Source organism: Epinephelus moara, chromosome 6, assembly GCF_006386435.1.
Source record: "Epinephelus moara isolate mb chromosome 6, YSFRI_EMoa_1.0, whole genome shotgun sequence".
In the NCBI taxonomy this organism is placed as follows: Eukaryota; Metazoa; Chordata; class Actinopteri; order Perciformes; family Serranidae; genus Epinephelus; species Epinephelus moara.
The window spans coordinates 28,732,844-28,745,267 of NC_065511.1; the positions used below are offsets into that span (position 1 = coordinate 28,732,844).

Sequence of the window (12,424 nt, forward strand, 5' to 3'; positions counted from 1 at the left end):
TATATATATATAAAAGCATAATTATAAGGCTACGAAAACCAAACAAATTTTATTTTATAGCGATTATTATACACTTATACGTATAAACATATTAATGGGTAGAATATTCAGATTCAAATTCAGATTTGATAATAAACCATGCCAAATATTACACACTGGCCCTTTGAGTCCTGTGTGGGTTGTGTTGTTTTAAAATTTTGTTGACTCTTTTTTTTCAGTCTTTAGGGTGTTTAAAGCAGCCGAATACACACTGTGTACATAAACTTGAGCAATTGAGCTTAGTAGACCCTTCGTGTCAACATCATAATTTTGAAGTTGCTAGGACGTCCAGGAATATACACCCGGATGTAAATAATAGCCACACTGGCGTTGTGTAAATAGCATTTTCAGCTACAAGAACCTGGGTACGAATACTATCTGCCACAAAAAAAAAAAAAAAAAGAAATTAAAAATAAATGTTCAGACCTTGAGCTACAGATCCTTCAAAATATCCGCTCACAAGCATGCCTACCTAGCATGATGATGTCTTATGCCTGGCTAAATTACTGCTGCCGTGATCACTGGAAAGTCTGGGCTCCTTATTAATGTGCTTCAGTTATCACTAACTCTCTGAAGATGAGAGAGTAAAGACACTCACCGTAACTGAGTGTGACTCATAGACTGCAGAAAGAATAGATGTGGCTACTGTGACATCACCCATTGTTTGTGGACTTCCGTTTTAAAGCCTCGAGTTCAGCATTTTGGCCGTCACCATCTTAGTCTTTTGGAGCCAGAGGTGACCATGTTTGGGCGAGAAGGGAGAGCTGTGGAGGAGCAAGGGGTGGATCTGACTGAGAAGCTGAGGACACTAGTGGCAGACAGCCAATTTAAACCAATTCACCTAATTTTAATTACAAACAAATAGCACAGGAGCACCAAGAGTCTATTTGGCAGCTCCAAATTAGGTTTAGGTTTGTCAGAGAGAGATTTATTGTCTACTGCAGTTTTATGTTTTGAGAAGTGATCTTGATCTTCTGTTGTGTCTCATCGTCTGCTGTGCTGCAATTTGTTCTCTATTACAGTTATTTTTTTCTGACGTTCTTACTGTTGTTTGCTTCTATATATATATATTTTGATACTTTGTGCCTGTTCAGTCCTTTGGTGAACTGCAGTTGTTTTTAAATGTGCTCTATGAATAAAGTCTGACTTGATTTGTTGACTTGAATTGATTTCAGCACATCATCACAGTAAGCCATTTTGCAATGTCCTCATTATAGTCCCTCTCAGACCTGTAACTGTCTCCTCAGGTTTAACCAAAGGAGCTGGTGTGTTGCCTGATGTTCTGAATGCAGCTGTGGGAGAGATGGTGATGTTCAATACAACACTGACTCCACCAGAGAAACCATTCCTATCAGTGGGCTGGACATTTGATGGAAAAAATATAATCACTTTCAGTGGTGTAAACTCAACTGCACCAGAGTATGAAGGCAGGATCACCCTCTTCATGTCTACTGGATCTCTGGAGCTCAGAAATGTGGCTCTAAATGACAGTGGGGTATACAGAGTTAGCATTTTTCCATCTGGAGAGCCACAGAAGACAGGTGATACAAGACTGAACGTAGATGGTGAGACAACATTTCACATGTATCTATTTCAATGCTGAATGCAGAAATAATATGTACACTGAGACCATAATTCATATACAACTACTACAGTACGTAAACTTTTCTTTTTTGTCAAATTACTATTTCCAAGGTCAAAAATAATATTTCATGCTTAAATGGCTTCACTATGTAAATTTTCAGATGGTTTCTCATCATGAAATTTAAAGCCTCCAAGTCTTGCAATAACTGCATCATAACTGAGATATGAATAATTTGACATGGCCTCTGATGATGATGAACAATATGCCCATTTGTAATTAAGTTTAAGAAAACATAAAAGAGTTTTTCTTTAGACACACCTGTATAGACTGTATTACTTTAGCTCTTGTTAAGATTGTATCAGAGAGGCACTAATTTAAAGGTAGGGTCTGGAGGATTTTCCAGTTGCTGTTTGTAAACACACATTCAAATTCGGCCCCTCCTATCAGGCTCAACTCTCCCAGGTGTACGGAGCCCGGAGGTACGGAAGAAGGCTTCACAGAAGAGGTTCAGGCAAGGCTCGCACTGGTGCACGCTCGGACATGATCTGGCACGCTCGGGCACAGCACCTGTGCTCTCTCATTGGCTGGGGAAATCTCCGCCCAGAAGCAATCCGAGCTCACAAAAACATCAAAACACAGTTAAAGGGCAGGAGCTCTGCAAACAGAGTCACTACCACACATGAGTAGAAGCCCATAGGTGATGATTAAGCAGGATTTCATTTGTATATGTCTATATTTTGTTTTGTTTGAAAATCCTCCAGATCCTACCTTTAACTAAGTCATACTTTTTGATGGTGGTCAATAGGACGACATTACACTGATAATTTATTTCGAAAAACCACCACCAAAAAGTAGAACCTGAAGTTACCTTCTAATGTGGAACGCATTTTCTAAACACCCCAAATAGCCTTTTTTGATTCTCATTGATAAGTTAGAAAATCCTAAACATCTCATGATAAACACATTCATTCTCAGCCACAGCAGTGTTTGTCACCACTGTACCTCTGTCATGTGGTGGTAAATGAAAAATAATTTTGTTTTTCACCCACAGTGCCAGTTTCCAATGTAATAGCAACAGCAAGCAGCACAGACTTGGTGGAGTTCAGCAGCTCCGTCCGTCTGTCCTGCTCCTCCTCTGGATCCTCTCTGTCTTTCCTCTGGCTGAACGGCAGCTCTGAGGTTACAGCCAGTGACAGAGTTCAGCTCACTGATGGAGGCGCCAATCTCACTATATTTTCCGTAACCCGCTACGACCAGGGACCATTCAGATGTCAAGTGTCCAATCCTGTCAGTAATGGCACCAGTAATCGAATAAACTTCTCCATCAGCTGTGAGTTCCTAACCTACATGTTCAGTACCTTATCTGACAATACCTGAATGCAAACAGGGACAGAAAGTTTAGATTACTGTTACAGCTTAGTGAGGAGTGGCCTTGCATATTCTCTCTTTTTTTTGTTTGTCTTTTGTTCCCCTGTCGGTTGCACTACATGTAAGAAACACATTTTCCAACCTAATGGAATCCAGTGTACAACACCACTGCAAACTACAGCAGTCAGTTCCATTTATAAAGTGTTCATTTGCTTTTCTGTCACATTACTGGTGACTTGACGAACTTGATGTATGATAATGCAGCTGTGCATACTAGTAAGTTATAACGCCTAATAATGAGTCAAGCTACAGGCCATATGCCTTTTTATTTTTTATTATATCATGTTGACCTTTTTCTTATTTGCTCTTGTTTTTCCCTTCATTCAGACGGCCCAGACAACATTAACTTGACAATTTCTCCATCACAAGAATACTATACAGAAGGGTCAGACATCATCCTGAAATGCTCAGCTGTCTCCAGACCTCCTGCCCTGTTTCAGTGGTTCCTGAATGGAGTCCTGCTGTCTGATACTGGACCAGAGCTCAGACTGATGAACATTCAGGAGAGTCAGAGTGGCAGCTACACCTGTCTGGCCTTTAACAGCAAAACTCTGAGATATGAATCAGCTCCACCTGCAGCTGTAACTGTGCTGGGTAAGTAGAAATGAACAGGTTTACATGGTAGTAACATATTCAGTAAGATGGCACTGAGCCATCTCCATTTCTTAGGCCAGAGAGGTGGCCAGTATAGAACTACTGTGTTTTTCACCCACAGTGCCAGTGTCCAGTGTGATGTCAACAGCCAGCAGCACAGACTTGGTGGAGTTCAACAGCTCTGTCCATCTGTCCTGCTCCTCCTCTGGATCCTTCCTCTCTTTCTTCTGGCTGAACGGCAGCTCTGAGGTTATAGAAAGTGACAGAGTTCAGCTCACTGATAGAGGCGCCACTCTCACTATACTTAACATGACCCGCTACGACCAGGGACCATTCAGATGTCGTGTGTTTAATCCTTTAAGCGCTGGCACCAGTGATCCAGTAAACCTCTTCATCAGCTGTAAGTTACGAACTTATAAGTGCATACTCTTTATCCTGCATATGCATGTTTTAAAGTTGAAGGTATTACAAAGCTTCACACTGAGCTCAGATTTACATCACCAAGCATTATCTTCAAGTTGCTAACATTATTTTTTGGTGATTTTTTTTTCACTCCCCACATGCTGCACAATGCAGATGGCCCTGATAATATTAATGTGACAATATCTCCATCACAAGAATATTACGGTGAAGGGTCAGACATCATCCTGACCTGCTCAGCTGTCTCCAGACCTCCTGCCCTGTTTCACTGGTTTCTGAATGGAGACCTGCTGTCTGATACTGGACCAGAGCTCAGACTGATGAACATTCAGATGAATCACAGTGGTAACTACAGCTGTCAGGCCTTTAACAACAAAACTCTGCGATATCAGATGTCTCAGCCGTCATTTGTTTCTATACTGGGTAAGTTTATATTTATGTGGTATTGCATTGTTGTAGCATAATCTGTAATGGCAAAGTCTGTACTGAAATCCATGCATCTTAAAACTAATTAACAATAATAATAATAATAATAATAATAATAATGATAAGTCAAGATAAACACTACTTCTGTGACATTTGGGCCTGCAGTTAAATAAGAGAAATCCAAATATTAAACACTTTTGAATTTAACAATTTATTTCTTAGCCTTACAGGTAAAGTTCTGATTTCTTCTATTCAATAATTTACTTATTTCAACCCATTATTTACAGTGGCTAAAATCAATATTTTTATGTGAACAAATGGATCCTCCGACTGCCCTGACTCTTGACCTTTTTAGTATCTTTCAGCTCATTGTTTTGGTTTCCCAGCCCCCAGCTTGACTGTTTTGGTCCGCTCTCTGCACTGTTTTTGAAAAACCCACTGCACACTACACTGTCACATGTTTCACTCATAAAGGTGATTTTCTGAGCTATAGGTGGTTCCAAACTATAAATAAATAAGTGACAGACAGTCAGACACTATGACACTAATGATTGCGCTCTACAAGTTCCTTCATTATTTACTCATTTAACCCTCAGCAACTAATTTTCCGTTCTCATATTTCTTCACATGATCTTTTGCCCAACAGAGAGAATATCAGGGGTCTCTGTCACTTCATCAACCCATGTGCCAATAGAGGGGAACTCAGTCAACTTAACCTGTGATGCTGCTGGCTATGTCTTCAGCAGAAAGTGGATGAAGGATGGCTCAGATCTGATCCTGACTGGTAACATAATACTTTACAACAACAACAGAGTGCTGTCTTTTAACAGCCTGAATAAGAATGACAGTGGAGAATATTCCTGTACAGTCAGCAACTCCATCAGCAACAATAAAGCGAAATACGTCATGGAGGTCAACTGTAGGTGACAAACTGCACATTTACTACACTGCTTGAAAAAAATACAAGGACACTAAATGGTCACATCATAACACCAAGTCAGTTAAATTTCAGGGATATCAATCTGACCATTTAGGAAGCACAAGTGTAAATCAGTTTGACCTGCTTTGGTGCAAATGAAAGTGACAACAGGTGCAATGGAGAGGCAAAAGCAAGACAACCCCAAACAGGGAATGGTTTTAGATGTGGTGGTCACAGACAGTTGCTCTCCCCTTGACTGATACTTCTCTAGTTTTGTGCTCTGCTAGTGCCCTTGTCACTACTGGTAGCATGAGGTCGTACATGCAGCCCAATCAGGTTGCACAGGAAGTCCAACTCCTCCAGGATGGCACATCCATAAGTTTGCTGTGTGTCAAAGTCTCAAGAGCATGGAGGAGATACCAGGAGACTGGCCGTTACTGGCCATAGAAGGGCATCAGCCCAGCAGTAGGACCAGTATCTACTCCTTTGTTTGTGCAAGGAGGAAGAGGAGGAGCACTGCCACTGGTGTTCATGTTTCTGACCAAACTGACTCCATGAGGGTGGCATGAGGGCTCCAAGCCCTCTAGTGGGAGCTGTGTTCACAGCCCAGCACCGTGCAGCTCAATTGGCATTCGCCAGAGAACACCAGAATTGGCAGGTCCACCACTGGCACCCTGTTCTCTTCACAGATGAGAGCAGGTTCACATTGTGCACATGTGACAGACGTGAAAGAGTCTGGAGACATCGTGGTGAACATCATGCTGCCTGTAACATCATCCAAAATGACCTGTTTGGCGGTGGGTCAGTGATAGTCTGGGGAGACATATCCTTGGAGGGTCACACAGACCTCCATGTCATAGCCAAAGGTAACCTGACTGCTGTTAGGTACTGGGATGAAATCCTCAGAGTGACTGTCAGACCTTACGCTGGTGCAGTAGGCCCTGGGTTCCTCCTGGTGCAGTGGGCCCTGGGTTCCTCCTGGTGTAGTGGGCCCTGGGTTCCTCCTGGTGCAGCAGACCTTGGGTTCCTCCTGGTGCAGTGGGCCCTGGGTTCCTCCTGGTGTAGTGGGCCCTGGGTTCCTCCTGGTGCAGCAGGCCTTGGGTTCCTCCTGGTGCAGTGGACCCTAGGTTCCTCCTGGTGTAGTGGGCCCTGGGTTCCTCCTGGTGCAGTCAGCCCTGGGTTCCTCCTGGTGCAGTGGACCCTAGGTTCCTCCTGGTGTAGTGGGCCCTAGGTTACTCCTGGTGCAGTCAGCCCTGGGTTCCTCCTGGTGCAGTGGACCCTGGGTTCCTCCTGGTGTAGTGGGCCCTGGGTTCCTCCTGGTGCAGCAGGCCTTGGGTTCCTCCTGGTGCAGTGGACCCTGGGTTCCTCCTGGTGCAGTCAGCCCTGGGTTCCTCCTGGTGCAGCAGGCCTTGGGTTACTCCTGGTGTAGTGGGCCCTGGGTTCCTCCTGGTGCAGCAGGCCTTGGGTTCCTCCTGGTGTAGTGGGCCCTGGGTTCCTCCTGGTGCAGCAGCCTTGGGTTCCTCCTGGTGCAGCAGGCCTTGGGTTCCTCCTGGTGCAGTGGACCTTGGGTTCCTCCTGGTGCAGTCAGCCCTGGGTTCCTCCTGCTGCAGTGGACCCTGGGTTCCTCCTGGTGCTGTGGACCCTGGGTTCCTCCTGGTGCCGTGGGCCCTAGGTTCCTCCTGGTGCAGTGGACCCTGGGTTCCTCCTGGTGCAGTGGGCCCTAGGTTCCTCCTGGTGCAGTGGGCCCTGGGTTCCTCCTGGTGCAGGACAATGCCCGGCCTCATGTGGCCAGTGTGTAGGCAGTTCCTGGATGATAAAGGCATTAATGCCACTGGCCCGCTCATTCCCTGACCCAAATCCAATTGAGCACCTATGGGATGTCAATGCATCCGACGCCACCAAGTATCACCACAGACTGTCCAGGAGATCACTGATGCTCTGATCCAAGTCTAGTAGGAGATCCCCCAGGACATCATCCGCCTACTCATCAGGAGCATGACCAGACATTGTCGAGTGTGCATACAGGCATGTGGGGGCCACACACACTACTGAGTCACATTATGAGTTGCTGTGATAAAATTCACATAAGTTAGATCAGCCTGTGACTTCAGTGTCATTTTGAATCCAGTCTTCAGTGGGTTGATGATTTTGGTTTCCATTTACCGTTGTTACATCATTTTGTTCTCAAAAAATTATACAATGTACATCAGTAAAGATTTTCAATTTGAATAATTCGTTCATCAAGAGCAGTGTATTTAAAATGATAAGTGCCAGAAATAACAGTGTGCAACTGAAATGTTTTATTTTTTGGTCTTTAACTAAGAGGTTATTAGTCCTTTATTATTTGTACATAACAAATATCTATTTTTCAGATGGACCAGAAAAAGTTCAAATCACAGGTCCAGGTGAGATACATCTGAATGAGAACTTGACTTTAACCTGCTCTGCTGAGTCCAGACCATCTGCCACTTACACCTGGATACTGGATGGGACAAAGATACACAATTCTGCTGTGTTCACTAAAGACAACATTCAGCCCTCTGACAGTGGCACCTACACCTGTGAAGTGATGAATATTGTCACCGGGAGAAAGTTGTCTGCAGACCATGAATTGTCTGTAAAAGGTACCAGGATGGTGTTGATGCACATTTTGTTGACTCTCTTGAATATCACGATCAACTCACAGTGTTATAGGCCTGATACCCCTTTTCCATTACCCCTTTTGGCTGTGCCGAATCACATGCTTTGTCTATTACTAGTTAAGCCATGGTGCGCTGCGAGGACACCTTTTTTGTTTGTTTTTCTGTTTATTTTCAGACGGAGGTCTTTCAGCTGGGGCCATTGCTGCAATAGTTGTTGTATGTTTAGCATTTGCAGCAGCTGTTGGAGGGTACTACATTCATAAAAACATGTAAGTGAACCAGACACTACTCCCTTTTTAAAATCATGCATGAAGAGGTCACTGACGTTTAACACTAATACACACAGACACAGACACAGACACAGACACACACAGACACACACACACACACTCCATGGCTGCAACAGTCATGTTTACAACAGCAAAGTCACCATATAAACTCAATAATATCTCAATGGAAACAAATCTAAAATGTTAGTGAAATAAATATTACTCCTGACATCACAACACTGAGTGAAAAAAACAACAATACCGTGTGTGTGTGTGTGTGTGTGTGTGTGTAAAGAGGTGGTCAGCCAATCTATGACAATAATGTTGGAGCTTATTAATAGTATGGTCTTGATTAATTTTGCCCCGAGCCATTTAATATCAGGTCTTGGTACACATCCCTAGCTGGGCCACTAGGAGGTTGCCTCTGGGCTGGATGTGGCCGCTGGGCCACCAACTGAATAGGCCTGGCCTACACGAACTACAAATGTCACAAAACCATTGAAGTGTCAGAGAACATTAATCCCTGTGTTTTTTTTTTGCATTGTTCCTGCATTAACTACCAGTTAACAATGTATATTCAGAACAGAACATATGGGTTACCCTTTGAATTTTGATTTGCATCTGTTTTCATGGCCACATTGTAACAATTCTTTGTTTCTAATATTTAGAAACAAAACAAAAAACAAAGCTTCACCACCCTCTGATAATAAAGGTCAGTATTTATCTGTTGTAACTTCCACCCTACATTGAGACTGTTTTATTCTGCATTCAATCTATGTTGTAATATACAGTATATACTACAATTACACAAATATACTTGTGCATAATAAAATGTGACAAAACTTTTTTTTTAATGGTAGAAGAAGAAGAACATGTGTATGAAATCATTGAGTGGCTGTGAACAAATAAACTCAACGATATTCTTTACCTTTACAGGTGAGTTTTAAAGTAATTATTCTGATTTAGTGTAAAGGGATACATGTATTTTGAAGGGAGAAGTAACAAGAGGATTCTGTAAAAATATTTTATTGTAGTTTATCTGACGAAACTATTATAGAACATTTACTGACCACTCATTACACTCACATACAATTGATCAAAGCAGTGACTTTTTCCTCTTTTCACTTCTTATCCAGCAGAAGATCAGAAAAGGAGCAAAACAGAAACATCATAATCAGCCTGAAGAAAATGTTAATGTATGTCAGTGGTCCTGTTTTTATTCTTTCTATTCTTTTTAAGGGTGCTTTCACACCTGTCCTTTTTGGTTCGGTTTAATTGAAATGAAGTTTGTTTGCCCCCGAAGTGCGGTTCGTTTGGGCAGGTGTGAACACAGCAATCGCACTCAGGTGTGCACCAAAACAATCGGAGTGAGACCTTCTTGAAGACGTCCCTCCATTGTGACATTAGAAAGTGTCACATTTATCTTGCAAGTGTACTCTTCTTCAATGTTTTTTTTTACTTCCTGGATTTTTCCCACATGGAAATTCTAACCAATCAAGAGCAGCTTTCTCAGTCAGGCATTTCTTCTGGTCTGCTTGTAAATGCTGCAGTGAGAGCACGAACATTTCTGCTACTGTGTCTGGCCACTCGTTCAAGTCCAATATTCACTCTCCTTTCGGCTCAAAACAAAGAGGCAAAGTTGGGTGTCTGTGGGTTTTGTCATTATGATGCATTTTACATTAATAATTTATTTAATTGTTTATATATATAATATTTCTTAATAAAGCTTTGAAACTAAGATAAGGCAGCTTGAAGAGATTTTTGCAAGCTTGTTTTTTTTTTTTGTATTACTAATGTCCAGGCCACACTGCCTGTGTGAGCAGCGCCTGACAGCTACCTTGCTGAACTGCTGCAGCTCATACAAGTGCAGTGTTCACACAGACAGCGTTGCTGCTGCAGAGCTGCCTGCTTCTACATACATTTCCAAATTAAAAGTCGACACTCCACTTTACTCCACTTTCCAAAATGTTGTTTTGTTTTCTAAAATGTTTTGTTTATAAAATGTTGACATGTTTGGGAAATGTTGTTTAGCTCTTTTTGGTTTTTGAAATATTGTTTAGTTTTGTGAAATGTTTTGTTTTCTGAAATGTTGTTGTGTTTTGACCCTCAGGGCCACTTGTATACAACCCTTTATCAATAAAAACATTTATGAAAATATTATTAACATCATTTCTTTGAGTCTACAATAATGTTTTTACCCAAATTAATGGGGATGAATTCATATGTTGCATTTACAGTAGGTAAAACATCCCCAACTCCTCCATTCTGCAGGTTGAAGTGTCCTTGGGCAAGATATCGAATCTTAAATTGTGTGTTATGGTGTGTAAATTCATATAAATGTAAATGTGTTGGAGTAGCCAGTGGCACCTTGTATGGTTGGGTCGCCCACCAGTGTGTGAATGTGTGAGAGAATAGGCGTTGTGCATAAATTCGGTGCATGGCAGTTAAATATCCACAACAATATGACAACATCATTCCATATACAGTGCAAGACTGGGGCTGTGGTTGAATAGTGTTTTTGCTTAGTAAGGTCCCTTAGTGAATGACATGACCTGGAAGTATCTAAGCGGCAGCCATGATAAGAGCTGGTCGAATTTCCTAAATGCTAAGGCAAGGTGCTTCATTGCTTCTTTTCTTATCTCTTTCATCCTTTACAAAAAAAAGGTGTCCCACAGTTCCCTAGGGCAGCAGCATTTAAAGCAACACACCATTTGGCTGTTCATAAAAACAATGTGCCTTTAATGCATTAATTTAATTTTAATCAAGTCATACTAATTGGAATCCGTGTTGATAAGTATGAGTGAACAGGAGGGTGAGCGTGAGCAACCATTCTCAATGTGACAACCAGGGCTGTAAAGTTCGTTTGGTCAATTGTTTGGTCGTTATGCTTTTGTCCGACCACATTTTCATTAGTTGATCAATCACTGGTGTTACTTTAAAAAGGTCATGTGTCTACCAATGCCTTTCTTTTCTCAGCTGACAAAATACCAGCTGCTGTTGTTCAGCTGAGGAAAAAAGGAACAAATAGTCACATACTCATATTAAACTAGCATCATTTTGAGTCTGTTACAGCCCTAGAATAAACTAACTTGTTGAAGACTTAGGGGATTAAAGATAATACTGAGTGAACAGCTGACTGCACTGTTTGCTGCAGAATCTTTTGTGTTTTGAGTCAGGGTTGCAAGGTCCACAGTTTCCCTGGGCAACTGGGCTACTTTCGCAATGTTGCTACGGGTGGACTTTTCTGTCTGCTGGTTGGGCAGTTAGCTTTGTAACTTTTGTTAGTTGTAGGGGAATGTAACTGTTATTTTTTATCTATGAATTAGTCTAAATTAGGAAGAAACAGTGGCAAGACGAATAAAAACAGTTGAGCACAATTGTAGCTTCATTAGAGCACTGAATAATACAGAACACTAGATGGCACTGTCTCACATGAGTTTGTCATTCCCTGACGTCCCTGCCTCTTTTTGACCTGGCCTTTGTACCGACTACAGTAAATGACCTGAATTATTTTATTACTACAACAGTTTCTCGGCAGGCCTAGCTGTAAACAGGTGTTCATGTAATTATTAAAGCAGCTTCACAGGGTAGCATCTATTCAGCTCCTGAAATGGAAACAACATGTTTTTTCTACTGTGATCACTGAACAGTCTGATACTGTTTAGCTTCAGGGATGTGACATTTGAATCTTGTTACATGGGAGATGTAATTTGAAGTAGAATACGTTAAAATTAAACTGAGAGGAAATATTATTATTGATGTTTTCACAACATGTCTTAGAGTATTTAAAAGTTTTTATTACATTCAAAGTTCATCATCATTTGCGATTCCCAAGGTAATACTGTCAGTGTTCAAACAGGCAGCCAGGACAAAAGTAAACCATAAAAAGTTGGTGTGTTTTCTGTCAGAAAATATTGTCATTTATTGAGATTTTAGATCACAAAAGAAAAACTATCTTAATTTACTGCTTTCGCTCATTCACACCTTCCTGTTATCTTAGTGCTTTGTTATTTGAGTAGATTGTGTTGCTGTGATGACGTCAGGTTGGCACAGCAACATATTTATTCACCTTGAACTTTGAATTTATTGCAGTAATTGAAAT

General features: G+C 41.7%; 1 protein-coding gene across 1 annotated transcript in view; it reads left to right on the forward strand.

Annotated features, from left to right (window-relative positions):
• Positions 1–9,223, forward strand: part of LOC126391750 (carcinoembryonic antigen-related cell adhesion molecule 5-like) — a 17,028-nt gene extending 7,805 nt beyond the window's left edge. The window contains exons 2-9 of the mRNA XM_050046672.1: positions 1,287–1,604; positions 2,676–2,954; positions 4,223–4,489; positions 5,139–5,411; positions 7,784–8,035; positions 8,229–8,320; positions 8,995–9,034; positions 9,183–9,223. Of these exons, the coding sequence (XP_049902629.1) occupies positions 1,287–1,604; positions 2,676–2,954; positions 4,223–4,489; positions 5,139–5,411; positions 7,784–8,035; positions 8,229–8,320; positions 8,995–9,034; positions 9,183–9,223 (1,562 nt within the window). The remainder of the gene's footprint in view (positions 1–1,286; positions 1,605–2,675; positions 2,955–4,222; positions 4,490–5,138; positions 5,412–7,783; positions 8,036–8,228; positions 8,321–8,994; positions 9,035–9,182) is intronic.
• Positions 9,224–12,424: the final 3,201 nt, after the last annotated feature.